The 27,563-nt window shown below is 34.4% G+C and overlaps 2 protein-coding genes across 2 annotated transcripts; both read right to left on the reverse strand.

Moving 5' to 3' along the window:
• Nucleotides 1-4,578: 4,578 nt before the first annotated feature.
• Nucleotides 4,579-10,095, reverse strand: EMB2369 (tRNA synthetase class I (I, L, M and V) family protein). Its single transcript, XM_078990561.1, has 20 exons — nucleotides 9,702-10,095; nucleotides 9,393-9,537; nucleotides 9,257-9,313; nucleotides 8,799-8,918; nucleotides 8,397-8,501; nucleotides 8,058-8,281; nucleotides 7,831-7,897; nucleotides 7,584-7,738; nucleotides 7,232-7,493; nucleotides 6,909-7,133; nucleotides 6,740-6,819; nucleotides 6,560-6,622; nucleotides 6,353-6,434; nucleotides 6,152-6,229; nucleotides 5,974-6,075; nucleotides 5,716-5,888; nucleotides 5,473-5,650; nucleotides 5,321-5,398; nucleotides 5,112-5,243; nucleotides 4,579-5,020 (listed from the first exon to the last, which is right to left on the reverse strand). The coding sequence occupies exons 1-20, from the start codon at nucleotides 10,061-10,063 to the stop codon at nucleotides 4,778-4,780; spliced, it is 2,931 nt and encodes a 976-aa protein (XP_078846687.1). The 5' UTR covers nucleotides 10,064-10,095; the 3' UTR covers nucleotides 4,579-4,777.
• A 2,666-nt stretch (nucleotides 10,096-12,761) lies between these two features.
• On the reverse strand, nucleotides 12,762-17,945 carry LOC145042176 (hyperosmolality-gated Ca2+ permeable channel 1.2-like). The gene is made up of 12 exons (XM_078990562.1): nucleotides 17,606-17,945; nucleotides 16,726-17,043; nucleotides 16,222-16,374; nucleotides 16,002-16,137; nucleotides 15,821-15,922; nucleotides 15,532-15,651; nucleotides 15,363-15,443; nucleotides 14,640-14,980; nucleotides 14,268-14,513; nucleotides 13,853-14,177; nucleotides 13,525-13,758; nucleotides 12,762-13,287 (listed from the first exon to the last, which is right to left on the reverse strand). Exons 2-12 carry the CDS (start codon nucleotides 17,037-17,039, stop codon nucleotides 13,012-13,014), a joined length of 2,328 nt encoding a protein of 775 aa, XP_078846688.1. The 5' UTR covers nucleotides 17,040-17,043; nucleotides 17,606-17,945; the 3' UTR covers nucleotides 12,762-13,011.
• Nucleotides 17,946-27,563: the final 9,618 nt, after the last annotated feature.

Genomic DNA, 27,563 nt, shown 5'->3' on the forward strand with positions numbered 1-27,563 from the left:
TGTTGCTTTATTCATGGATTTTGTGCTTATCCATTTAGATTTTATAATTTTTGCTTGCGTAGTTATAATCTTGTTGATTTGTAAAAAAATCATGATCTTTGGCCACTAATTTGGGATTATGGGTTTCATTGTTGCCAAAAATATCAGTGTACCATCCTAAATACTAAATTTTTAATGAAGAAATGTTAGAAAATAGTTGAATAGTGAATCATGTTTATGTATTTTGCTAGAAAAGAGTCAAGTTTTTACAATACATAATTGGGGACAAATTTGTGAATTATATCAAATATAACCAAATGATAAAGTTTATAAAAAATATACGTCTAAACAAGAGATGAGATATTAAAAAATGAAAACTTTATGCTTACATTTTTGTTTATGCAAGAAATGATAGAATTGATAATGCATACCTTTTTCTGTGAAAGGGGGACAAAAATTTGAGAAGTTATCAAATGATAGTATAAGGAAGAAAAAAAGTTATTTAAGGCTTCTTTATATTATACACATAACACGTATTTCATAGCAAATACTTAATATTTATGTGTAAGATGAAAATGACCACACACTCACACGTATAAATAACAATATATATACACATAGCACGTATTTTATAAAATACTTCATATTTATGTGTAAGATGAAAGTGACTATACACTCACTTGATCAGAAGATGATCGGACAGCACTACGACTTGTAGAAGTAGTATTCTTCGGTGAAACCGGGATCACTTCACACACCGGGTTTCTCGCGGGCAGAGCTTCGGCTCGGAAACTCTTTTCTTCTCGGGATCTTCGAACTTCGAAACTTGCTTCGGGTCTCGGGGTTGATACCAGGGCTTTGGGGGGTTAAAATTGCACGTAAAACGATGTAATATGGGAGGGAGAAGAGAGATTTGGCAACCACAAACGGCTGCCCCTTCAAATCTATTTATGGGTTGTTCTCCCACGTCGTGGGCACTTCTCCCACGTCGTGGGCTTGAACGTCATTGCATGCGTCATCACAAGTTGCATCTGGGGGACTCCCGGAGATGTCAGAAGACCTGCCACGTCGTGGCACTGCTTGCCACGTCATGGTCTCCGACACAGCTTTGGGGTTCGCGCCCCGAACTTCAGAAATTCATAACTTTCGCATACGAACTCCGTTTTTGACGTTCTTTATATCGACACGAAGGTGAGATTATGCTCTACAACTCTCGTTTAGAATCCATTGGCTAATTTTGACTTTATTTTTAATATATTATAAGTATATTACTTATATATTATCTTTAGTAGGCCGGGACAGGAAAACACCGTTCGAAATTCATAACTCCTTCATCTGAACTCCGTTTTCGTTTGTCTTTTTATCGTTGGACTACTATCGAAGAAATATTCGACTCTCATTTAGATCACTAAGGATAGATATCTATCTACCTTAAATTCACTATTTACGTCGTGTTGGGTCGCGCTAGGTCATGCCGGTTCTGTCGCGAAACTTCGACAGGCCATAACTTCTTTGTTATAACTCGGATTTTGGCGTTCTTTATATGCACGGAAACCTTGTGACATATACTACAAATTGGTTAAGATTAATCCTTATAAATAATCTTCCATCAAAAAGTCATTTTTGATGCTTATCGTCTCTAATTTGACTAGCCCGGATCTACGGGCGTTACATAGGTAATATAGAGAATTGGTGTTGATCAATTCCCCATCGGTTTTGGATTTGTTTGATTCATCGCCGGCCATGGCGTTTTTGTTGTCTATGATTTTAATCTTGTCGAAACCTTCTCTGATACCATGAAGAAATTGGTAAACAGAGAGAACAAACGTTTTCCTTTGTTATCTATTAAAACTAAAGATACGTTTTTTTAAATACAAAAGAGGCTAACAAAACAACCCTTAAACAAAGGAAAAAGAAATAAGTTAAAAGAAAAAAAAAATAAAGATAATAATAATCAAAGAGATCACTGGCTAAAAATACGATCCAATAAACATACCTTGGATGGCTTTTCTTCAAATGGAAAAACGTTTTCAGTTGATTTGTGGTAATTATCATAGGCTTCATGCAATTGAAGCAAATGTTGAAACGATTTAAGCAATTAGAATGAAATCGAACTCTTATATAGACGGGACGGTTGAGTACAATGAAGAAGGAAGATCGTGGGGGGTGGATACGACGGTTTCTTGCATAAAACCGATTAGGAAACCGATTACAGAAGTGGAGTCGATCTTGCTGGATGAGTCTATTTGACAAAGAAGGTTTCGTATCGTGATGATTGAAGGAGAACATGTATGAAAAGTGATTGAACGTGGGAGAAACGGTCGACTGTGAGGGAACGTGGGGAGGAGCTGAAGTCAATTAATCGTAATTCTTGAGTTATTACAGCTGAAATTGAAAGACAGAGAGTTTAAAAGGCTGAGGTTTGTTGGACGATTTTCCACTCACCGTCAACAATAATATAAATAATTATAGATATTATTTTAGAATATGAAAGATAATTAGATAGATTTGTCAACAAATAAAAAATATATTATAAAACAAAATAAAATTATATTGTGCTCGTACATTTGTTCTTTCTAGGGATGTCAACGGGGCAAACGGGATGGGGAGTGCATCTCCCGCCCCCCGCCCCTGCCCCCGGAATGTTCAATGTTCCTACCCCCGCCCCCGCCTCCGAATCCCATTTATTACCCCCGCCCCCGCCCCCGTTCCCCCGCCCCCGATTGATTTTGGGCTACTTTTTTTTTGAGCTAAAAGAAGTTATTTAGGCTAAAATAAGCTATTTTTTAGGTAACAAATTATTATTTATAGCAAAATTTTGTATGTTAAAATTAAAAGAGTTATGGCATTTAAAAAAATTATACTAACAACTTAAAAACATGTTTTTTGATGAATTTTGGAAACTCAAAATCATGTTATAGTTTATTATATTTATATAATTAATATATGTAAATATATGTGTAATTTATTAACAGGGTCCCCATGGGGATTTTGGGACGGGATTGCCTACCCTCGCCCTCGCCCCCGAAATTAAAACGGGGGTTAACCTTGCCCCCGCTCTCGTCCCCGCCCCCGATTTTTTTTTTTAAAATCCCCCAAACTGGACGGGGCCCCACGGAAACAGGATCCCACGGGACTTTTTGACATCCCTAGTCCTTTCAACCTGCACTGAACACTAGTGTCATCGGTTTCGATCCTCTTTACAATATCATAGCCGCATAAATTCCCTCATTACATGTAGTTTTTGGTTTCTGGCTTTCCTCTTCTTCACTCATCGTTGATCGGTTTAAGCCCACGACTCCACTCTTCTGGCTTTCCTCCTTCAACAGCCTCTTCCGTCTTCCGCTCCTCCCCACGATTCCTCCTTCTTCTCCGCCACGTTCCTCACAGTCGGACACGACTCACAACGATTCTACTCCTTCTTTAACCTCCCACTTCTTCATAGCCCACGATCTCCTCTCGTTTCTTCTTTCCCCATGTTTGTCACATTCGACGGTTGTCTCCTCGGACTATCCCAGCAGAAGAATGAGTCAATTTCACCAAACAATCCAACCACTCACGATAAGGTAACTGCACAACCCATGATCTTCAATTCCGGCTTATATAATGTTCGGATTCATCCATAGTTATCACCAACTCCATCACAAAGAACCCTAAATATCGCCACTCTCAAACCCCTTCATCACCGCCTCCATAGCAACGACCGTTCATTGAGCATCGGTTCGCACTCTACACCTGTGAGTTGTTGACCTTGACTCGGACACCACTCACAACGATCTGTATCTCCTTTTCTCAACCAACGCTCTCCTGTAAGGGGGTGTTTGGCTTAGCTTTTGAATGGCTAAAAGTCCTTTTAGAAAAAGATCATAGGCAAAAGATGTTTGACAAAAAACTTCTAAAAACTATTTTTGGATTTTACAAAGAAGGAAAATCAACTTTTTGAAAAAATCAGAAAAACCTGACTTTTTGTAACTTTTCCAAAAAGATCTTTTGGTTTCTTAAAAGCTAAACCAAACACCCCCTAAATCCCTTTCCACTCTTACATCAATTTTACCTCCATTTTCACGGTCCTAAAATCTAGAATGGCAAGTAACACAATATTTCATTTAATTTTATTATTAACACAATATTTCATTCAATTTCATTAATTTTACTTAAATTTAGTCTTCAATCTTATTCGGTAAAGGTATAGCAGATTTTGATGTGAATTGATGTTGCTTTGGAGGTTTTAAGCAGAAGAAAGCTTTGAATTTCCAAATATATTATGAGCACTTTCTTATCTAATACGTATATGTTGAATCTCTAAATTGTATGCGCTTTCCATGGGTTTTTATTGTAATTCCAGCCTACTTATCACTGATAACAAAGTAGACCAATTAATTAGAAGAGAGCTTTGAATTTCTTTGATCTTGAATTCCAGCATATGCTTATTCAGATTTGTGCTTACATGCATAACTGATTAGTGATGTGATGTGTCAGAGTTTCACTTTGAGTGATTAGTATTTGGTGTTTATGACCAACGAGTATAAAAGTCAATGGAAGATCATCTTTCTTTCAATAGCCCTAGAAGAACACTTAGCCATTCTAGAAAGAAAAATGTAAACAAATAGCAACAAAGTTATACTTCTTTCTTCTATTGCCATGTACATTACAGATATAAATCGACGATACCCATCCAAACTTCTAAAAGCAACAATAATGTCCATTTAAAAAGTGCACATAATATATAATTGAAAAAACTCTTAGAATCAAATAATTCAAAATTTAAATTCCTCACTCCAAAATGAACATAAAACCTCTATCGAGAAGCAACTTTGTTAGTTTCACGTTCCAAAATGACATTCAAAATCTTGCCCGGAACATAAACTCTTTTTTTGACGATTTTGCCCTCGAGATATTTTGATAATTTCTGATCAAGAGAAGCCAGTTTGAAAGCTTCCTCTTCTGTACAGATTACTTCAACTTGTACAGTGCCTCTTGTTTTCCCATTGATCTGAACCGGTAGCGTTATTGTGGTGTCTTTTAAGTAAGCCGGATTAGCCTGGAGAATAAATAAATTTAAAATTGTATTTAAATCTTACTCACCATAATAATAAAAATAATTAATTAGAAAAAAAAAATGAAAAAGGAACCTTCGGGAAAGACTCATATGCCAATGAAGTCGAATGCCCTAACCGAAACCAGAGCTCCTCAGCCATGTGTGGTGCATATGGCGATAGCAACAATACAAATGGTTCCACTATTGATTTCGGAAGTTTATCCCACTACAAATAAAAAAATATATATTATTTAAATATGTATTGCAAATTTAAAAATAATTTAAAATTATGATTTATGAGACCTTATATGCAGTGTTAACAAACTCCATCATCGCAGAGATCCCGGTGTTAAATCGTGTGGCTTCAATTTCATCCGTCACCTACACCATTAAAAAATTAAATAAATAACAATTTCCAATTAAAAAAAATTAATTAATTAAATAAAGATTCGTACCTTTTCAATACATCTATGTAACGATTTAAGTTGATCTAGAGAGGGATTTTCATCAACTACCGATGTTTGATTTTTATACGTTCCATCGGATAAAGGTGATCCCACAATTAATCTCCAAGATCTTCCTAAAAACCGATGAACGCCTTCAATCCCACTAGTATTCCATGTTTTGGAGTCCCTAAATAATGGCGTTGACTTAAGTCAACGTGAAACGTAATTTATTTATATTTATGGGTTGTTTACCTTAATGGGCCCATGAACATTTCGTATAGTCTAAGAGAGTCTGCACCATATTCAGACACAACATCATCGGGATTCACCACGTTTCCCCTACTTTTACTCATCTTGTGGGCCCGAGCAATTAACTTGATGTTAGGGTTGTCTTTTAATACGAATGAAGCACCGGATTTAGTAACCTAGAAACAAAAGCACCAGGGGTAAATATGTAATTTACTTTTTTTTTTTTTTTAAAAAACATGGAATAAGATAAGAAGAGCGTACTTTCTCATCGGGTATCCTTTCTTGCTTATGATCTCCTGATGCATGAATGGAATCTGCTGACACAAGATTTCCATCTTTATCTTTGCAAGCCATGTATTGTACCTGAAACGAGGAGGGTATTTATGTCTTTTGGTGTTGGGAAAGTCAAGATGTTGTTGACCAAGTCGGGTTGACTTACTTCTCCAAGGATGATCCCTTGGTTTATGACACATTTAAATGGTTCTTTTGTCGACACAATGCCAATATCATAAAGAACCTGAAAAGAAGAATGTCATAATAGAATTAATTAAAAGTAGAATGTAATAATGGGGTAGATTTTTTAAAGTATTAATAAAAAAAGGTGTAAAACTGAAAGTAAATTGCTATTATTGCATCAAACCTTGTGCCAAAATCTGGAGTAAAGCAAGTGAAGAACAGCATGTTCAGCACCACCAACATACACATCAACTGGACTCCAATACCTGAAAGTTTCCAAAAAAAAAACACACAAATAAATAAAGAAAAAAAAAAAAAAAACATTTCTATTTGTTGATTGTAATTTGTAAAGGGTATCCTAAATTTTATAATTTGAAGACATTGATCTTACATTTCTTTTTTCTTGTCAACCAACTGGGATGAATTTTTAGGATCCATAAATCTTAAATAGTACCTGTACATGAGTACAAAACCCTATGAAGGTTAATTTGAAGAAAATCAGAAATGTAATTTTGCAATGACCAGGGATATTTTCGTCAATAACCATTGTTAAAAGGTTCGGGTTAATTACCAACAAGAACCCGCCCATTGTGGCATAGTGTTTGTTTCACGCTTAGCTGGCTTTCCAGAAGAAGACTCTATCGTATTAACCTGTAAAGAATCAAAGCTTTTTCACATCAAAATTCATTCTCTTAATTGAATTTCAATTATAGATATAATAAACAAATATATAAAAGTACCCAAGACACAGCTTTTGAAAGTGGTGGGTCCCCAGTGCCAGTTGGAGTGAAATCATCAAGCTCAGGAAGGGTAAGTGGAAGTTCAGTTTCCGGAATCGGAATCGGAATCGGAATTGGAATCGGAAGAGTTTCACTTTCACTATTTTCATCCAAGAACACAACCGGAATCGGTTCTCCCCAATAACGTTGCCTAGCAAAAAGCCAATCTCTCAACTTGTAATTTATCTGAGAAAGTAATAAAATTTTCACATGAAAATTCTACTCAATTACAGCAATTTCATCTATTTTGGAAAGTAAGAAGAAGAAAAAGAAATTGTTATGACCTTTCTATTTCCATTTCCAGTCTTCTCAAGCCAATTAATGACTTCAACAGCAGCTTCTTTACTATGTAATCCATTAATGTCAAGTCCAGATGTTGAAGTTGATGAATTTATGACATTTCCTTCACCAGAATAAGGTTTTTCAAAATCATCACAACATTTATCTGAAGTTATCACCCAATGAATTGGGAGATTATATTTTAATGCAAACTCATGGTCACGTGAATCATGAGCAGGAACAGCCATTATTGCTCCTGTCCCATAGCTGCAAATGTTGTAACAAACAAATAGCGAAATTAGAAAAAGAAATGAAAGTAAGATGATATAATAAAGAAATAAAGAAATAGAAACCCACCTCCCTAAAACATAATCAGCAATGTATATAGGGATAGCTTCATTATTAACTGGATTTTTAGCATAACAACCACTAAAGACTCCAGATTTCTCCTTTTGAAGCTCGGTTCTCTCAAGATCACTTTTTCTAGAAGCAACTTCTTTGTACTCATCCACCTGTTAACAAGATAACTTTTCCTCTAAAGATTTTTATAAAAAAAATAAAAAGCCAAAAAAATTGCGTGTCATAAAGGGTATAAGAGTGTTACAATATTTTGTTGGGTTTCAGATACTAGGGATGATAACAAGGGATGTTCTGGTGCTAACACCAAATAACTGCATGGAAAGATGAAGAAATGTGAAAAGTTTCATTTGTATTGAATATAATGAAATTGGATAAATGCCAAAAATAGGAAAATAATTTCAATTGTTATTTCTTGCATTTAACACTAATGAAAAAAAAAAACGTAGGAAACAAGGAGCACAAGGATAATACGTTACTCCAAATATGGTATCTGGTCTTGTGGTGTAAACAGTGATTTTTGCATCTGTAACTTGACAATCTTTACTCAAAACATGAAATTCCACTTCTGCCCCTTCTGATCTTCCTATCCAATTCCTCTGCATTTCCTTAATACTCTCGGGCCAATCAAGATCATCCAAATCTTCAAGAAGTCGGTCTGCATATGCAGTGATCTTGAGCATCCATTGCCTCATTGGCTGTTTATTGGTCATAAACAAGGAACTGTAAAATTATAAAACATCCAATAAAAATGCATAAGAAAAGTTTCAAAACTCTAAAAAAATAAAAAAAGTAAAAAGTAAAAAAGCATACCTTTCTTATAACTGGATGACCACCTCGCTCACTAACACCATCCACCACTTCTTCATTTGCCAACACTGTGCCTAAAGCTGGGCACCAGTTGACTGCTACCTCAGCCTAAAGATTGCAAGAAAGACGATGAGGTGGCGCTGATGTGGACATATGATTATTGAAACAATTTCTAAACAGTAACCAAGTTTCAGTTTTGTTCCAATGAACTCGCCACATCAGCAAAAGATATGAAGTTACATAGCAATGGAAGAAAAGAATCCAGGATTTCAAAATAATGGAACAAAATGAAATTTCTTGGGAAAAAGTTGGGTGTGAAAGTTGATTACTATTTAATGACAATGTCCCTATTTTAGATATCTCAAGAAACAGTGAAGAAAAAAAAAAAAAAAAAAGTTTTGTGACCTGATACGCCAATCCTCTCTTCAGAAGCTGTAGAAAGATCCATTGTGTCCATTTATAGTAGTCAGGTTCTGTTGTGGAAATTTCTCTCTCCCAGTCAAATGAGAAGCCTAAAGATTTAAGCTGAAAAAATAATTTGGAGATCAAATGAATTGACAAAAAATAAAATCTTGAATAAAGGGCAATTTTGTCATGTGCCATTATGTACATTCCAAATCCTCTAAATACATTTGTGAAGTAAACAGAAGTATATAAAGGAATGGAATTGAACTCCATTACAAATGCATGAAAGATTCCAGTTCCTTCAAATCACAATTCCTTTGACAAATTCCAATTTATTCTAAAACAACATGTGAAACAAACACATCCTACAGGCTAAGTGTTTGTATGTGTCTGTCTACAGATATGAGGTCAAAGGTTCAACTCATGGAAAAAGCATATTCAACTGAGTGAATAATTACCTGTGTACGGAATCGGTCAATGTTCTTGATGGTTGTGATCTTTGGATGAGTACCTGTCTGGAAAACATCAAGCAATGATAAGAAGGTGGAGCAGATTATAAATCTATTTGTTAAAAGGTATAACAAATACAAATACCTCAATGGCATATTGCTCAGCAGGCAAACCAAATGCATCCCATCCCATTGGATGCAGAACATTGAAACCTTGCATCCGTTTAAATCTAGCAAGAATATCAGTAGCTGTGTATCCGAGAGGATGGCCAACATGTAAACCAGCTCCACTGCAACAAAGATGCATAAGAAACTGAAGAACTACTAATGTGTAAATCAATTTGCAAAAAGGGATACTATCGTTCATTCATTCCAATAAGGTATTGAACAAACAGGATAAAGGACGGATTATTGAGATGTCGAAGTTGTCATCATGCTCAGTCGATTTACATACCTTGGATAAGGAAACATATCCAGCACGTAAAATTTAGGTTTAGAGGTGTCAAGTTCATCGTCATCAGGTGTACGGAAAGTTCGGTTTTCATCCCAAAATTTCTGCCACCGCTGCTCAATTTCGTGAAATGGATATGCCCTAACCTTAACAACTTCATTTGATTCTTCAGTAATGCTCTCACTGTTGACACAATTACACACTCGAAACCCGAAGTACTTTGTTGAAACATTGGAGAAGGTAAGAGTAGAGGAGGGCTTAGGAGGCAGAGACCGTCGGCGGGAGGAGAATAGAAGACTCCGGCGGTGGTGGTGTATAGAAGAAGTGAGTGGTTGCGGAGGAAGAAGCCACTGAATTTGAATCATTCTGTTACCAAAGAACTGGAAGGAGTGTGTGTTTGGGGATGGGGATGAGTAGAAGTGGATAATATTGGCGCTAAAAAATGTTTGGGCCATATCTAGTTTCATTGGGCTATTATTAGTTTGGGCTTTTGAATAAAGTGTTAAAAAATGTTTGGACCATATCTAGTTTCATTGGGCTATTATTAGTTTGGGCTTTTGAATAAAGTGTTAAAAAAAATAAACGGTTACTTTATAGTTGTTGATAGAGTTAGACCTTACTCGTTAGAAATATTGATCGAGTCTACAGAGTTTATGTTGTTTGATTATTTCTTTAACTGAATATGCTTAATCATGAAATGATCATAAGAGTATATTACTCTTATGTTGTCGATTGTGCTTGGATAAAATAATTATAAAAATACAACTATCACATAAAATCCAAATAAAACGTACATCATTTAAAATCAAAATACAAAGTCACACAAATTGTTATACAAAATCAAAAAATACATAATAAATTGCATATAAATTTAACGTTAGCAATTTGAAAGTAACTGATTAGCAATTTGGTCACGCAAAATAATCATATGGTCAACAGCTTATGAACCTCATTATATGACTTATATGTTTAGGACCTCATTTCCTCCACCTTCCATATTATAAGTAACCATAGTGTTTTGTTCAGAGTTCATAAATAAGTCATTTTGAATATTGTATTTCTTTATAAGATTATGGATCGCAACACAAACAATGATTATGTCTCTTTGCACTAAAAAATGATGAGGTGCCATTTGTTTTAAAATTGGAAATCTCGCCTTCAATACACCATATGCAAGTTCAATGATATTTCTAAGTTGTGTATAAGCATGATTGAACCTCTCTTAGTTAAAGCTATGTTTCTTTGAAAATTTGCTAATTAATACATAGTATTACGGTAGGGAGCCATAAACCCCAAAGACTAACCTGCTGTTGTTGATGCTGTTGCAGATGGGGATTTCAAAATTGAAGGAGTTGTTGGAACTTGCTGAGAAAGCGTCGAAGTTGCGTTGAATATTGAAGGAAGGGAAGAAGATGTGATGCGTAATTTCTGTTAGGGCGCAGGGGCACCAATGGTACGATGGGTTTTTTTCGGTCCGCGTTGCTTTTGTTGGGAGCGAGTCAGCCAATTGGTTAGCTATTCCTAACCGAGTAAATAGTTTTGGAGACCCATCAAACACTCTGACTGCTGACAGTCAGCAGTCAGCTCTGACCAGTCCGGATAAGTGCAAAACAAACGACCCCTAACTTGGATGAGTATTGTGTATCAAAATATTTTAAAAAAATGTAATTATAACCCTATTGTTCGGGTAACAATCTAGATTTAAGTGAAAATCCAAGATCAAATTACCGAATACCATTCTTTCGTTGTATGTTTTTGGAAACAATATTTTCATAGAGTAACGTTATAAGAAATAAGTAAATCTATAATAACCGAAAATCATACATATATACAACACATGTTTCTAGTTATTTGGCAAGAAAATTTGTGTTTGTTAACAGACACAATGGTTAGGTTTTTCCAGGAAAATAACAAAATGATAATCCATTGCATGCAGATCTATCATCGCCGGGGTTTGGCACTATACCCTTAAACCGTACCAGGGGCGTTACTCGCCAAACATGTGTTCCTAAGTTCACTTTAGCTTATCTAAACATGGACTTCACACATAAGTGCAACTTATATCGAGTCGATCTTGATTATACCAAAAGGTTTAATGTTTGATGATCCTAAACTCACAAAACATAAAAGAACTACAGAAAACTTATTGATGATAACAGACACAATGGTTAGTTTTTCCAGGGAAATAACAAAATGATAATCCATTGCATGCAGATCTACCATTGTCAAGGTCTGGCACTATGCCCTTAAACCATACCAAGGGCGCTACTCTCCAAACCTGTGTTGCTAAGTTCACTTTAGCTTATCTAAACATGGACTTCACACATAAGTGCAGCTTATATCGAGTCGATCTTGATTATACCAAAAGGCTTGATGTTTGATGACCCTAAACTCACAAAACATAAAAGAATAGAAAACTTATTGACAATCTAGGATCACCATCATCAAACCAAGCAAAAACTTTAAGAAAGTTCATACAATTAGTTCACTAGTGAAATGAAACGACCAATTTAAAGATTTCCATATAGTATTCTATTTTATATTAAATTTTATTTAGAAATCATTTTTACTTAGTTCATTAATCCCTTTGGATAATCAAAAGATGATGGGTACCTTCTAACACTAATTTTGTGATACCTTTGGTTAATGTTGGAAATATATCATTTATAAAAATCAGTTTATAATACGTGGAACCACGGTTATAAAATTAGTTAAAGTTATATAGTAAAAATTTATAATTATTAATCAATTATTTTAAATAAATCATTTTAAATAAATTATTAATTAAAGAATATATCAAAATTTTAAAATTATTATAACTTCAAATTTAACATATAATTAAAAAATATTAATTTGAATTTTGAAATGAATTGCCTAATATATCTACATGACATATATCATAATATTAATGAGGAGTTGTATTAAAATAACACTTAGTAAAAAAAGATTAAAACTATTCATTTATTAGAATAAAGATAAGAAACTTCACTTGCCATATTTGCTTTCAAGTAAATTTACAGTATTACCCTTCAACTCATGGCTTGTCTTTATGAATTTTTAAAATATTGGTAAAACAGTTTTTCCTTAAATTAAAAACTTGAACAAAAGGTTATACTAGTCAATTTACAACCATTCTGCACCACCAACCTCCTTACTCCAATGCAAAAGCTCTACCATACACCATCCATAGGTTGCATTTCTTGAAAAAAATCTCTCTTACTATACACAAGTAGCACATAAATAATATCTGCTCTCAAGTAAAATTTACAATATTACCCCTTGAAAACAACCTACCCCTCAAAATAAAAAATACTTATGGCTTATCCTTTTCTCGAATCTCGGGTAGATTTGGTGATGAGCCTGCACTCCTTTTGCTAGGCACGGGTGTGTTTTTCCTAGACTGTCTTTTGGTGGGTACCAACACATTGTCCTTCTGCCATTTCTGATCATTCGTTTCATCATCGGAATCGGAATCGGAATCGGAATCAGCTTCTTTGAAAATGGGAGGGACATATGCATTCTGAAGGTACCCTTTTAGGTTCAAGTTCGGTTCTCTTGCTCTTTCAAGAGTGTCTTTCATCATGGCTTCCTGAAAACACATACCCCCAAAAAAAAAATACATGTTATATTATTGACAGACAAAGGGTAAAAATGTCTTTTCAACTTCAAAAGACACTTCCAATGGCTATTTACGTCGATTCACACCATTTGCATAGATACAAGGATCAAGAGCAAATCCTTGTTCCAATTTTTTGGGTAGGACAAAAAAGTGCAATTTTTGGCCAAAGAAGGGTAAAAGGGTCTTTTTAAGTAAAGTATAAATTACCTGTAAGGGGTATCTGACAAACGCAGGCTCAAAGCGACCTTTACAATACATATGGAATCCAATTGTGAGAATCGGAAGTGCAAGAAGGAATGGAGTTGATGAAGCCGCTTCTTTTGTGCTCAACAATCCCATCAAAAGCAACTGTGAAATTACCAATGCCGAAACTACCCTTCCATGGACATCTGGCCAAAATGCTGCACTGCTTTCGTATTCTTGGTTGTAAACATTTATAATCTGTATTACATTAATTAATTATTACCATTAGTAATCTTTCAATCGCAATAAAAATTGTAATTCAATCAAAATCACGAAGAAAAAAAAAAACCACCTGATGACGATAAACAACATACGCTAGGGCAAAGAAAACGAGGATGAAAGGAGTCAGAAGCGGAGTGACAACAGCATAAATAAGACCGATTAGAAAATATAATTGAATCTGAGGTTCCCCAGTGTTGAAACCAATGCTTCCAGGATCCATGGCTTCTTCTCGATCTTTTTCAGTTTTAACCAAGAAAAAGTTCTTCAAATGATAAATTATCAACGGTTTCAACCTCAAAATCTCTCCTGCAGTTCCACTCCAACCATCAACCATTATATATGTTATAAAAAAAGTTGCTTTCATTGGTATCGCTACTCCAATTGTTTCAGGGATCCTATAAGATATAAACATATAACCAAAATCAGATAATAATCACTTGTAATATAGCGTTAATTTTGTCAATTTTGTTGATTATGAGACGTACTTATTCACAGACTGATCTAGAAACGTATTTAGTTGTTCTAACACAGTCCCTGCAATCACACTCCCAAGAAACACGTTGACAAAGTTGAAAAGATAATATCTTGATGCAGATCTTCTTTCTAGAAGCGATATGCTCAAAAACCCTTCAAATTTTGACATTATCATCAAAATTGTAGGTAAAAGTATGAGGAAGATCTTCAAAGCAATCCCGGGTAGAAAACCTTGGATAAATGACTTGATTGTCTTCCTGTATAACATTCACAAGAAATTTTGTCAAAAAGTAAGTCCAATAAATGCCACCTAGTTTTGTTGATTTGTTTATTAAAGAATTGTACTTTCACTTCTTCCTATTGCAATAAGGAAAGGAACTTACACTTCAATAAGTGGCTTTAAAAAAGGCGCAGCCTTCTCAATACCTTCAATGTTTGCAAGCGATTGCACAAAAGTAATAGGAATGATGAAAAAGAAGGTGAGGAAAAAGAAGGCGACTGCCATTAGAAGCTTCCGGATAGTCAATGAAACGTACGGAATCGCGAGGTTTTTCCAATACACATCACGTGGTTCTGGGGCCCACTCAGTCAACCACAGGGTCGGGTTTCGGGCCTGTTGTGTTTGGGCACAAACCGCAGCCCCCCATCGGGTTTTGAACGACACAAAAGCTGCTGGCATGATTGCTTTAGGGTTATTTACAACATCTTCTTTCTCTTCAGCTATCTGTTTTACAAAAGATTTATCAAATACGTTTCTGATGAAATTAAGAGTAAGTTACATCTTTTTTGTCTGTTTTTTTTCTTTCTCTTCCAATTATGGTCCTTATTTGTGGTTCTTGTAACTTTTTTGGTCCTTTTTCCAAGTAAATTCACTAGTTTGGGACCAAAATTGCAAAAAATCGGCTATGCTTAGGGACCAAAAACGTTAAAATCAAAAGAGAAAACCAAAAATCAACTCAGTTATACTTTGAGACCAAAAACGTTAAAAAGAACCTCAAATAAGGACCAAAACTGCAAGAGAAAATTTTTGGGGCGAAAATTGCAGAAATCTGGAATTCTCAGGGACCAAAAATGTAATCATAGTTTCTAGGAAAAAAGATCATTACTTCATTTGAGAGCCTTTCAATTTCAGATATGTGATGTTGTATAGCATCCACTTTCTCTCCCCAAAGTCCAAGAAAACCAGTCTGTTAATCAACAAAACACAGTTAAATATTGCATAAATACATACATACATACATACATATATACATACATACATAACATATATCATACCTTCATTATGGGTCGTTTTGCTTGATTTCTTTCAAACTTATTCTGATAATAGTCAAGCCAGTTTTGCTTACTTTTCTTCTCTTCAACCAATTTTGCAAGCTTGTTTGCATTTAACACAACCTGAAAATTAGTGTTTAGCAAATAAGTTATATTTTATGATCCTTTTTATATAAAAAAACGATACACCACTAACTATATTGTTAACATCGATTATTGTCCGCAATATTCCTCTAGTTTCTCATTATTACAAATATATTAATATTTTTAAGATGAGAAAAAAGTGGGGAACCTGATGAGTAAGATAGTTATCAGGATGATTGACTAGAAAGAAATGCTCCACAGCTTCACTCACGGATTCATCAGCATCTGGCGGCACGTTTTTCACAAGAACCTGAGAAAAAAAATTATAAATTATAATAACAAAAAAAAAAAAAAAGTGCGTTTTTCCCATTTTGCCCTTTTCAACTTACTGTGAATTGATCAGGACGACGTTTTTCTGATTGAAGAAAATGCAACCGCATATTTGCAACTGTCTCATACTCTTTCTTTAACGCAAAGCATGTCCAAAATGTAATAGCATATGCCATTATCACATGAGCCCAAAATCTGAAATCGTCAAATGAAATTGAAATTGGCATACTATAAACCCTAATTTGAAAAAGAATGAGATAAGGGGGATCAATTTCTTGCCTGTGAGAGCCTTGTGGAATGTTTGATATAGAAAGCTTATCGATCTGACTATAAAATGCTTCCCCTTCTAGCTTATCGAGTGTGTCATTTGTCCAATTAACAGGCACCAAAATTGCCCATGTGAGTAAAAGTATGGGAATAAATATCTTTAACCTGCGTACATACAAGTCATAGATTGAAAAAAAGCTAAAAAAAATACAATCCGTTTATCTAAAAATGGGTGGATTTGAGTTATTTTTTACTCCAATGGGTCGAAAAAGAAGCAATCAATCAACTCAAATAACCCAAATTGTAAAGCTTTAATGGGGACAAAATTTAGGACAAACTTTTTATAAAGTTGTCCACTTTTATTTGTCTTTCCATTTAGTGTGCTGTCATCTTTTCCAATATATTTTAAAAACCGTTTATCCTATAGTTAAAAAAATGCTTAATCAAGACTAAAATGTAGTAAAAATATTTGAAGAAAAAAAAAAACAGAAATTGATAGGAAAAAGATAAGCATACCCGAGCAAGTAAATCCTCAAATAGACTGCAGAATCCAAACCAGCATGATCAATTAGCTCAGGCTCAGGCATTTTTAGGGCATCCGGCATCCAATTAAGGAATTTTATATACGATCGATAATCCAAATTGATAAACTTGGTTACAAAAGCACCAGAAGTTGCAGGGCTTGATCTTAAACCCTTGAGATACCATTTTGGAAAGTAGACTCGATCGTTGAAAGGTTGAAGACGAAGGATAGCGAAAGCTATCAGGAAAATAAAAGCGGTAATGATATTAATGGCAGCAGAAAGTCCGATATCTGCTAGCGTAGCCATTTACCTGTTAAAATTAGCAAAGATCAAGAAGTTCTTGGTTAAAATTGTTGATATATTGAAACAATTTCTGGGTATCTGAAGAAAATCTGTAGTTCTTGATGAGTTTGTTCATATGGGAATAAGTTAAAATTGCTGTTTAAATTATGTTTATACATATTAACTCATAATCGAGATCTATGAAGAACATAAGTAGACAAAAATTAAAGGTTTCAAGAAAAAGGGAAACTTAAATCTTGAAGAAACTTTGTTCATCGTTCCCCTCTTTTCTAGTTCAGCTTGTATGAAGTAAATCGATAAAAAAATGTTACAAAATCAGAGAACCAGTAACGACAATAGCAACAATGATGATAAATATCGACAAAATCCCAAATTTTTTACTGGCTGACGATGAAGATTCGACAAAAAGCTTTAAATTCTCTTGAAAATAAAAAATATTCAAGGAAAACCCGCATAAGAAATTCAAGGGGTTTCTTAATTTATGAGTCTTAAAGGACATATTCAAACAAAATTCAACAAAGGATTGAATTTTTGACGAAAAATACAGAAGGGTTCAAGAAAAAGCTTACTCTTTAGGGTAAAATTGAAGTTAAAACCCAACTTAAGAAAAACCCAGATCAGAGAGAGAGAGAGCGTAGCAGAAGATTGCTTCAGACTTGAATCATATCTTAAGAGAACATTCTGGAGATTTTAAGTGGAGAAACTGCATAAACGCATGCTTAATATGTAAACATAATAATAATTAATATATTAATATATTATTATTATTATGTATCACAGTGTTGTTTTCAACTCGAAAGATTTTTTGGATGAATTGAAAGGGACGAAAACGGAAGGGGAGAGAGAAAATGGACAGCAGGTGAAGGAGTATGATGTTTACGTTTTGTTCGTCTATTTTTTACAATGAAATAAAGAAAGGTGATGCGAGTTGTCCTTTGATAGTCGTATGGAGCGACAACTCAATTACTCAAAGACTATCTCTAATAATAATAAAAATAATAACTACTATAAAGGCAAAAGTTTTGGCTATATGCCCTTGTTGTTTTGACGTTGTTAATAAACCTCCTTGTAGTTTTTAAAGTTGTGTTTGTCGAGATACTCATGAGAATGAGAGGTGAGTTCACGTTTTTGCAAAGACATACTCGCTATTCCATGTGGTTCTATTTTACTTTGGTAATGTTAGTCTTATTGATTTCAATCTTAGTTTCATTTTGATGTACGCAAATGCAGTATAAATTTGTCGTATTTTATTATATATTATCTCGTTTTATGTAAAAAGCAGACATGGAAAAACAATGAATTAAATTTTATGTGCTTTGTTTTCATTTTCTCCATTATATTTAGAAAAAGGATTTATCTTGAAAATTATGTATATTGTGAGTTATTAGTTCCTTTTATTTCATTGTCTTAATAGAAATAAATGTGATATCTTATTAGAAAAACAACTAAAGGTGTTATATATTTAGAAAAAACAATAGTCATAAAGTAAATATGGTGTCTTGAATAAGATAACAACAATACATATTTGATAAGAGAATATTATTGGAGCTAGGATGACTATTGTGTTAGATCAATATTAGATTTTTCGTTGTAAAAAGGCTTGTCTTTTAGTTATGTATGAATTGATGTTTGAACTATTTTATGACCCTTGGTTATACTGACAAGTTATATATGTAGATGTAATAGTTTAAGCTTTTTTTTTTAGAAAATGTTTCATTAAAAAATAATAGTTTGTTACATTGGTTGTGTTAATGTAAGATGACCAACAAGAACAATTGATTAACGCCCAACATGAAAAGTTGGCTAATGTTTTTAGTTTGTTAATTGGTTGAATATTTTGAGAATGATAACTCATATCTAAAAATTAGTTGCCTAAGACCATTATATAACAACAAACTTTATATAGGCACACAACTCATTCACAATCAAGATCTTACCATTTATATATGAGGTAAAAGAATTTTTCCAACTCTATACTTTATTCATGTGGACACCTATTATCTTTTATGTAAGTTATATTTTAATGAAATGCTTGTGAATAATGTATAGACTAATATATGTAATTGTTGTAATCAAATTTGAAATGGATTATATTTGTTTCAAGTTGGATTCTAGACATAAAGAACATGTCGTGGTCATGGAGAGCAAGAAACATCTATGATAGGTAATGTGAAGGCATAAGACTATATTGACATCATAAAGCAAATATGTCCATGAAATAGCTCGTTGAGAAAAAAAATGTAATCGTCAGTACACCAACAAGTCTTTGGATGATAAGGTATTAGTTATGTGTTTTGGGTTAATGACTCTCCACAAGACAAGTTTTGGGGTTTGCATTGGGTTTGCGGGTAACATTCACATGTTATGAAGGATTTTGTAGAGATATTCGTCGATATTTTTGTAGGTGTAGATAGAAAGACAAAGATATATTTTTCATTTTATTTTTATTCTAAGTTTAATATTAATTATAGAAAAAACTTTTTTACAGATAAATATCCTAAAATGATGCTATAATGTTTAGCTATAAACAAAAATTGTTTAAATCTTAAATATAAATGGCTTCTTAAACATATAATTTTGTTTTGACCAAATAAATGGTCGAGATTTGAGTTAAGTTATTATGTAAACAAATTGAAATAAGTTTGTGTATTTTTTGAGAAATTAAATATCCTTCTATCTTTTGTTTTTATTTTTCTTTCTACATATTTAAAATGATGATGATAAATATATAAATTTAACATCTCAATCGAATTTAAATTAAATTGAATGATATTAGTAATCATCTAAAATACATAGAAGAATAATAGATAAAAAAAAATAAGGAAGATATTTAATTTTAGATAGGTAGCCATTTGGTAATGGCCTCTTGTCAAAGCATTGTCTTTGAAAACTAAACTGCAAGTCTAAGGACTTAAGTCCATATGTAGAACTATAAGGATTAATGTAAAATATTCTTAAAAGTGTAAGCCCCAAAATGCAAATACATCATGAATGCATTTATACAAAGCTTAATAACGCTTTTATCTCACCAACCATGTGTCTCAACGGCTACTCGAAACAGTATATTGAACATCAATCCCACGCTTCGAAGAGCGCGCGTGTTTCTCAATCAAATTTGATGTGCACACATGTCATTCCATCAAAGCGAATAGTTGCCGTAATTTTATTAATTTTCAGATCGCAAAGATAATTTTTTGTTATTTACCTAAATAAATTAGGTGTGAGATCCATACACGGGTTTACTAAAAATAAAAATTTAATATAAATATTTAAATATTAAATATTTTATATAATAACACTTTTACATAAAATAATGTGATATTTTGGAATATTTATAAAAGAAATCAAATATTCTTTATAGTATTTATGAGATTTTAGTATCAAATTAATATAATGATTTTCTTTTCTTATAAAACTCGTTAGAATTTTGTGAAATTTTATTTTAAAAAATGGAAATTCTCAAAAAATGACAATTGGAAAATAATAATTCTAAAACTACCACATATTATTACACTAGGTGTGAAACCCATGTATTACATGGGTTTAATTAAAAAAAATATATGAAATTTTAATAATTTGAAAAGTTTGAAATTATAAAAAAAATAAAAAAAAAATTTGAATTATTAAAATTATTGAAACTTTAATGTATTGAATACATTACATATATAAACCGTTTCTAATAAATACTTTACATATATATTACTTTATACATTAAATGTGTAATTTTAATTTAATAAAATGAAAAATACAATAAAATGACAAGTGTAAAAATAGAAGATTTAAAATTTTTAGAAAATACCAAGTGTCCAAACGAAGGAAAAGAGGATATGTGACAAAAAAAACCTTCATTTATTATAGTAGATGTGTCAAAACTCTTGAAAATTTAACAAGTGATAAAAAAACCTTCATTAATTAAAGACGATACGTAACAAAGTCAAAGTAACTTTTTATTGTATTTGATTCTTTTATTTGAAAACATGATTCTTAAAATTACAATATTTTTGTACATATCGTACAAGTTATGTAAATAATTAATTAATAGATAAAACGATAAAAATGTTTTTTTTACATTGAAATTTTATAAAAAATCATAAAGCTCCGTCTACGAGAGAAAGGTGAGCCAAAGGAAACAAACAAAACAAACACCAGTCTTACGAAACAACAAAAATGCTACAAATCCAATCTGCTCATTTACAAATGCCTAAATTGTCCTTAAATTTAACCCAATTAAACGCCATGATTATGATATTATCTGCCACTTTAGGATGTGTAAAATTGATCTTGTTGAAAAGTTTTGAAAAGTTTTTCATTCTGAACACGCCAAACACACCAAAGATAGCCATAGATGATGGCTCAAAACGTCTTTCTTTTCTTTGGGCATCGGCCCCATTTGGTTGCAAACACAAGAATCTCTTTTACCGTTCCTGTTGGATCAATATACTATTTGGATCAATTGATTCTAAACAAAAAAGCAAGAACAATAATGTAAGGAACTCAAGAATGGCTCAAACTATGTCGAATGATTAAACTTTAACACATCAGAAAAGCTCGATTAAGAACTTCGACTGTAGAGGTGTTAAGGGTTACAATGTAGCTATTAACGAAAACAACGTGCTTAATGCAATACATGCATACACTATAAATAGCTAAACCCTAATCAAAACAAAACATGGATGGACAGACCCATTCCGAATATACAAAATAAATTAAACATTAAGCCCAATGATGCAACTCTAATACTCAACAATCTCCCCCTTTGCGTCAATTGAGGCGAGAGCTTAGTTCGGTTGAGCAACAGAAGATTTCTTGACGGTCTTGAACACGTTCGGTATAATGGCCAGCAGAGTTTGACGAAAAATGATATACCACCAAAGCATGTCCGTGAAATTATTCTTGTCTGACTCTCTGTTCGACTTACATCGGTGAATAATATCAATAATGTGCTCCAAGCAGTCAGTGGAGAACAAGTGCTTATCAACAAGAGCGAACAAAAACCTTTCACCTTCGACTCTTGTGAACATGACAGTAAGATTAGAAGAGTCAATTTGACCCAACTTCATTTTGTTAACATCTCCAGGCTTTCGAGTAGGCTTCATAGTCGATCTCTTCCTCATAACATGAGCTACCTCTTGATCCATTTTTGCAACTTCAAGGATATAAGAGGCCAACATCCTCTTAAGATGATTGAGGATCGACTTATACTCCTTCGAATTTGTGAGCAAAATATTAAACAGTAAAATCCAATCGTGAGGATTTAAGTTAGGAAGATTTGCTAAAGAAATTGTATGGACCGAGTTGTCCGAACATCTGGTTATTCGAAACTGAATATTAAAAAATTTCCCAACATGTGAGGGTTTCATCACCTTGAGAATGGTTATCTTCTAGGCACTCCATGTCAGGTATTGAGGTTAACCGAACTTGAGATAGTAGTCGATAAGATCATGATCAACCTGAGGATGAGGAAAGGGAACTTTAACTGTTGAATCAAAACAGTGAAATACAAATTCCTTTCTGGTTATAGGCATATCAAATTGAGAGCCCCTCGAGTTGTCACAATCAAAAGAGACAACAGGTTCGAGTCAATACATGCTAGGAAACTCAATTGCTTCTTTGATCAGTCTTCCCTAGTCCAAGGAGGAAACAGAGCCTTCTTGCAAACAAGAGCATCATACTATTCCTTTTATTTCATTCTCTTTCTTCTGTCTCTCTAGTGATATGAAGATTATCATCTAACTCTTTGTCCTTTTGCTTTCGCTTCAAGGCTTCAACAATCATTTCATTATATTCGTCACTTTCACCAGAAATGCCCTTCTTATCTTGAATACCAAAACCGAAGCTTCATTACCCTTCGGTTATGTTTTGATAACAACTTTGGGTGGAACAGGAGTATTTTGCACAACACCATCTCCCCCTTGTTGCGGAGTGACTATCGGCTCTGTAACACCCTTCATCTGGCTTAGGATTTCAATTGTCGGAAGAAGTTTAGATGTCAAATGATTCCTGATCGTGAGAGTAAGAATTGGATCATGAGCATGAAGAACAGTACTCAAAAGATTAAGAACATCAGAGGCACAGCTTCTTAGAACTGCACACTTAGTTTTCAATGAAGCAATCTCCTTATCCGCCTGAGAAAGTTGAACTTTTTGGACTTCAATCTGAGTAGTTTTGCGAGCCAGATCATCCATTATTTTATTTTCCATTGCCAAGTCAGCGTGAAGCTTTTCTAAGCGAGAATTAACTGAGTTAATGAGAGAATGGTTCTCGGTTTGAATTTTAGACCGAACTGAATCAAATTTTTCTTTCTCTACTTGAAGAGATTGTGAGAGGTAATCAATCGTGGCATTCACCTTAGCTGCATTCGTATCAGCATGACCCTTAATGGAATCAAGAAAGATCTTAGAATCTTGAATAAGCTCCTCCACATCGGTTGTCACTTTCTTACAGAGGGACGGGGAATCATCAACCGCTTTTGTGGATTTATCAATTGAATCTGTATACTGCTCAAGAGCAGTGTCCAGAAAGGCCTTCATAACCGCATCATTATTCTTGGTTAAAGAAGCGATCAGTTGATCAAGCTTATCATGAATACCTTGCAGTTGTTGTTGTGTAACCTAAGATTCATTATCTTCATCAGAGGGAAGTCTGTAAGGACTATAATAAGTTGAGTCAAAATCAAAATTATCACCGCCGAGAGTAGGATTAGAATCACTTGAGGGTGAGGGTGAAAAAGGTTTGGGTGTAATAGGGGTGTCGGTTTCATTATTAGCCCCCATATCAGATGTGTTGACTATTATTGGAGAGTTAGGTGAAGTTGTAGTGATTGAGGTAGTAGTAGAAGCGGCTTGAGAAAAAATTGGAGGTAGGAGTGGAGTTGTAGATATTGGTATTGTGCTAACTGGTGGAGGTGGGGGAATAGTAGTAGTAGGTTGAGTGGAAGGAGTTGGTGAAATTGGTTGAGAAGAAATCAACGGTAAAATAGGAGCAACCAAAACTGGAATAGTAGACTTCGGTGGAGATGGAGGATGAGTTGGAACCTTGTCGTTAATGTGTTTAGTAGGAGTTGGAGAACGAGGAGGTGTATTACCTCTTGTTGAACCATCATGCTAAACTTCTTCTTCCTCATCAGCAAAGTGTTCGTCATCATGACCAGAGCTAGAAGGAGAAGGACTCTTTCGACGCCTTTCCATCTTCTTAATTTTCTTTGGATCCGAAGATGCAGCTTTTTCAGCTTTTCGCTTCTTGGATTTGACAAGCTTAGCAGATGGACCTTCGGTTCCCACTTTCTTGGTATCTGCCTTTTTCCCTCACTTTGCAGTCTTCTCAACAGCATCCAATGCTTCTTGCATTGCAATAGTTAGTTGTCTTGGACCCGTTGGAGGAAGCTTCATGTACTCAGCCATTACCTTACTTTCGCTTGACACACACCTGTACATTTGTTTCAAGTATTGAACCAATGAAGGAAAACTTAGTTGCATCAGAGAAGATAATCTTCTTGGTGTGAAAAGTAGCCACAGAGGAAAGCAGAACATCAGTCATAACCGGAATCTGAAAATGCTCAATAGCCCTTCGATTCACTATGGTCCAGAAACGACCACATGAAATCTATGAGTGTCTGGTGGAGGAGTTGATGCTTTGCCCTAGTTTCGACCAGATAAGAGAACCATAATCTAGGTTAATACCATTATATAGACCATATAAAATGGTCATAAAACCTTTGCTGGTACCATCCGATCCAACTACTCGTTCCGCCAAACCCTTGTTGATAAGAGTCAGTAATCCATTCCACTACGGTGGCAAACACGAATTCTTGAATTTTGTCACTGTAGTGAGGACATCAGTATAACCCATCTCATAGAACATTGAGAATAACTGGGTCGTAGTGATGAAATCAGGAGAAATAACAGATGCATCAACAGCAAGCCCTAGTAAAGAACTGAAGCGGGCTTTAGAAACGGAGGTCTTGTGAGTAAAGATCTTAAAATAGATGCGATGCTTGTTCTTGTCATAGGAAGCAGTAGTATAGACCTGTGACAATAGGGACATTGGCACTGATTCGATTTGCATAAGAGCAATCACCAATGGGAAATGCTTGAGCACCTCTACCACATGTAGCATGTAGTGATCATACAGAAAAGGATTCAGTTGTATGATCAGATTCTAGTTGGGTTTGATAGGAAGCAAGTTTGAAGAAGCTGTTTGATCTTGCATAGAATATGATTCCGCCATTGTTGTAATAAAGAAGATGAATAGCAAACAATCGCCTAGTGTATTCGAGAGAGAGATCAAAGAAGATAGTGAGGTACAAGAGGTGTGAGAAACCCTTTATATATCGTTTCCAGGAGAGAGAAAAAAACTTCTGTAATGATTATACGATCTCTGAAACGTCGCCAGAAAAAGCGCGATGTGACATCTTGGTTTCCCCAAATAGACATCATCAAGCGTGGGTTTAGGAACCGTTTCAAATTCACGCGCCTAATTTAATGCTTATCCGATGACTCGATTCAAATTCTTATCCACATATAATCTCTTCAAAACAAACTTCAACTTGCAACACAGGCAATGTTAAACATAGATCATTCTTTCTTTTCAACGTAACCACTTTCGCTCCACACAACAAAGAAACATTAGTTCTGTCAAATCCTCAAACATAAAACAGAAACGTGCCATTAGGACTAACACCCTGAGTTTTGGAAAATCACAAATAATTTTCGTGCAAGAGTGTGTCAAAGATAAAGAAATAAAGAAAAATGTGTATAGGACGTGAGTGATGTCTTAAGACATAAAGCAAATGATTCCGGGCACGAATCACTTCCCTCAAAGTCAATAGAGACTTGAAGTGCTTGTGTGGTTTCCTGAAAGAATACAATCAAGTGTTTGTAAATAAGCATCGAAAGGATTCTTTTCAACTATTGGCTTTAAAAGGATGCTTATCTTCAACCGAACTAATATAAGTCTGAAAGTTGGATGAAGTACTTGTGAGACCGATGTGGTTTGTTGAACAAGTAGGTTGGATATTGTTTGTAGTGACATGATGTTTAATAGAAATATAAACTAAAATGGATCTTTTGGGAAGAAATGTCTTGGTGTCAGAAAATTTCATAAAGATCACTCAAAAATAAAAAGAGACTTCATAAGGTAACAAGTAATAGCTTGAATAGAAATTATTCATCGTCAATTCATTGTTGGTGCTGGATTTTGGGTCTCACTTAGCACGTGGTGTACGCATCTAAGATCATAAACTCAGATTTTGTGTAACCATAAACCTCAGTGGTAATAGCCGAGAGTCTCAAGAGTTACATTAGTGAATGAAACGTGATGGAGAAAGAAGAAGAGATGGTTAAAGAACCAAAAGTACCTCTGCTATAAAAGAATGACAAAGTAGAAAACTCTTAACTCATATGAGAAGAGTAAGGTAGCTCATGACTTGAGTGAATTTAACAGCCTGATTGGGAAGAAACGATTGGTATGAATCGAATCATTAAGGCTTCACTTAGAGTCTTGGAGGCTTCGGTCTACAGACAACAGCATACTTCTAGGGACACCTAACTAGTTCATGGATAAGAGAATTTGTACCTTCCCTTGCTTCATTGCATGTACTTTCTGTGATCCTAAGACCAAAAAAAAAAGAAAAGAAACCACACGAAAATAAAAGAAAAAAGATATTTTTGTATTTTTGAAATTTTTGAAAAAGAATAAAAACAGAAAATAAAAGATATTTTTGTATTTTTGAAATTTCTGAAAAAGAATAAAAATAGAAAATAAAAGATAGCAGATAAAGATAAAGACCAATGAAAGATGAGTATAAACATTGAACAAAATATACAAGATTTACAACCGAAACCTAACCTTGAAAAGATGAAGCGAAACAGACCGAGCGATCAAGTTATTTCGGTTCCCTAAAATTCCGGAGCCGAAATAGACCGAGTGTTCGGTTCATTTCGGTTCCCAAAAATTACGGAGCCGAAATAGACTGAGCATTCGCTCTATTTCGCCTGTCTAATTTTTAGAAAGATGTAAGGGGTTTCCGTATCGACTCTGCTTCCATCATTCCCAAACCTTGTAATATTCTATTAAAACATGCTTCTGGTAAGGCCTTAGTGAAGATGTCAGCCAGTTGATCAGAGGACCGAACGAAATGAACTTCCACATTACCGTCTTCAACATGGTCCTTGATGAAATGGTATCTCAGTGCAATATGTTTGGTCTTAGAGTGTTGCACTGGATTGTGACATATTCTTATCACACTTTCTGAGTCACAGTAAAGAGGAATTTTCTTCATACTCAGTCCATAATCTCTAAGCTGGCTTTGAATCCAAATGACTTGTGACGTACAGGAGGCTGCTGTGATGTACTCAGCTTCGGCTATTGAGAGAGACACACAAGTTTTTTTCTTTGACTGCCAACTTACAAGTTTGCCATCAAGAAATTGGCATCCACCAGTTGTGCCCTTTCGGTCCAGACCACATCCAGGCTTGAACGAAGAATCCGGATTTTGTTGAATACTAGAGACCGAGAGACGAGGTTCGC

Source organism: Lactuca saligna, chromosome 4 (assembly GCF_052625555.1).
Source record: "Lactuca saligna cultivar CGN05327 chromosome 4, ASM5262555v1, whole genome shotgun sequence".
NCBI lineage: Eukaryota > Viridiplantae > Streptophyta > Magnoliopsida > Asterales > Asteraceae > Lactuca > Lactuca saligna.

Coding starts and splice junctions, on each gene's coding strand:
- EMB2369 (XM_078990561.1), bottom strand. CDS start 10,063: ATGATTCAAATTCAGTGGCTTCTTCCTCCGCAACCACTCACTTCTTCT. Junction 8,502..8,798: donor AGAGAGGATTGGCGTATCAG/GTCACAAAACTT, acceptor TGCAATCTTTAG/GCTGAGGTAGCAGTCAACTG. Junction 5,399..5,472: donor TACATAGATGTATTGAAAAG/GTACGAATCTTT, acceptor TTAATGGTGTAG/GTGACGGATGAAATTGAAGC.
- LOC145042176 (XM_078990562.1), bottom strand. CDS start 17,039: ATGGCTACGCTAGCAGATATCGGACTTTCTGCTGCCATTAATATCATT. Junction 15,444..15,531: donor CAAAACGACCCATAATGAAG/GTATGATATATG, acceptor GTTGATTAACAG/ACTGGTTTTCTTGGACTTTG. Junction 14,178..14,267: donor CTAGATCAGTCTGTGAATAA/GTACGTCTCATA, acceptor TATATCTTATAG/GATCCCTGAAACAATTGGAG.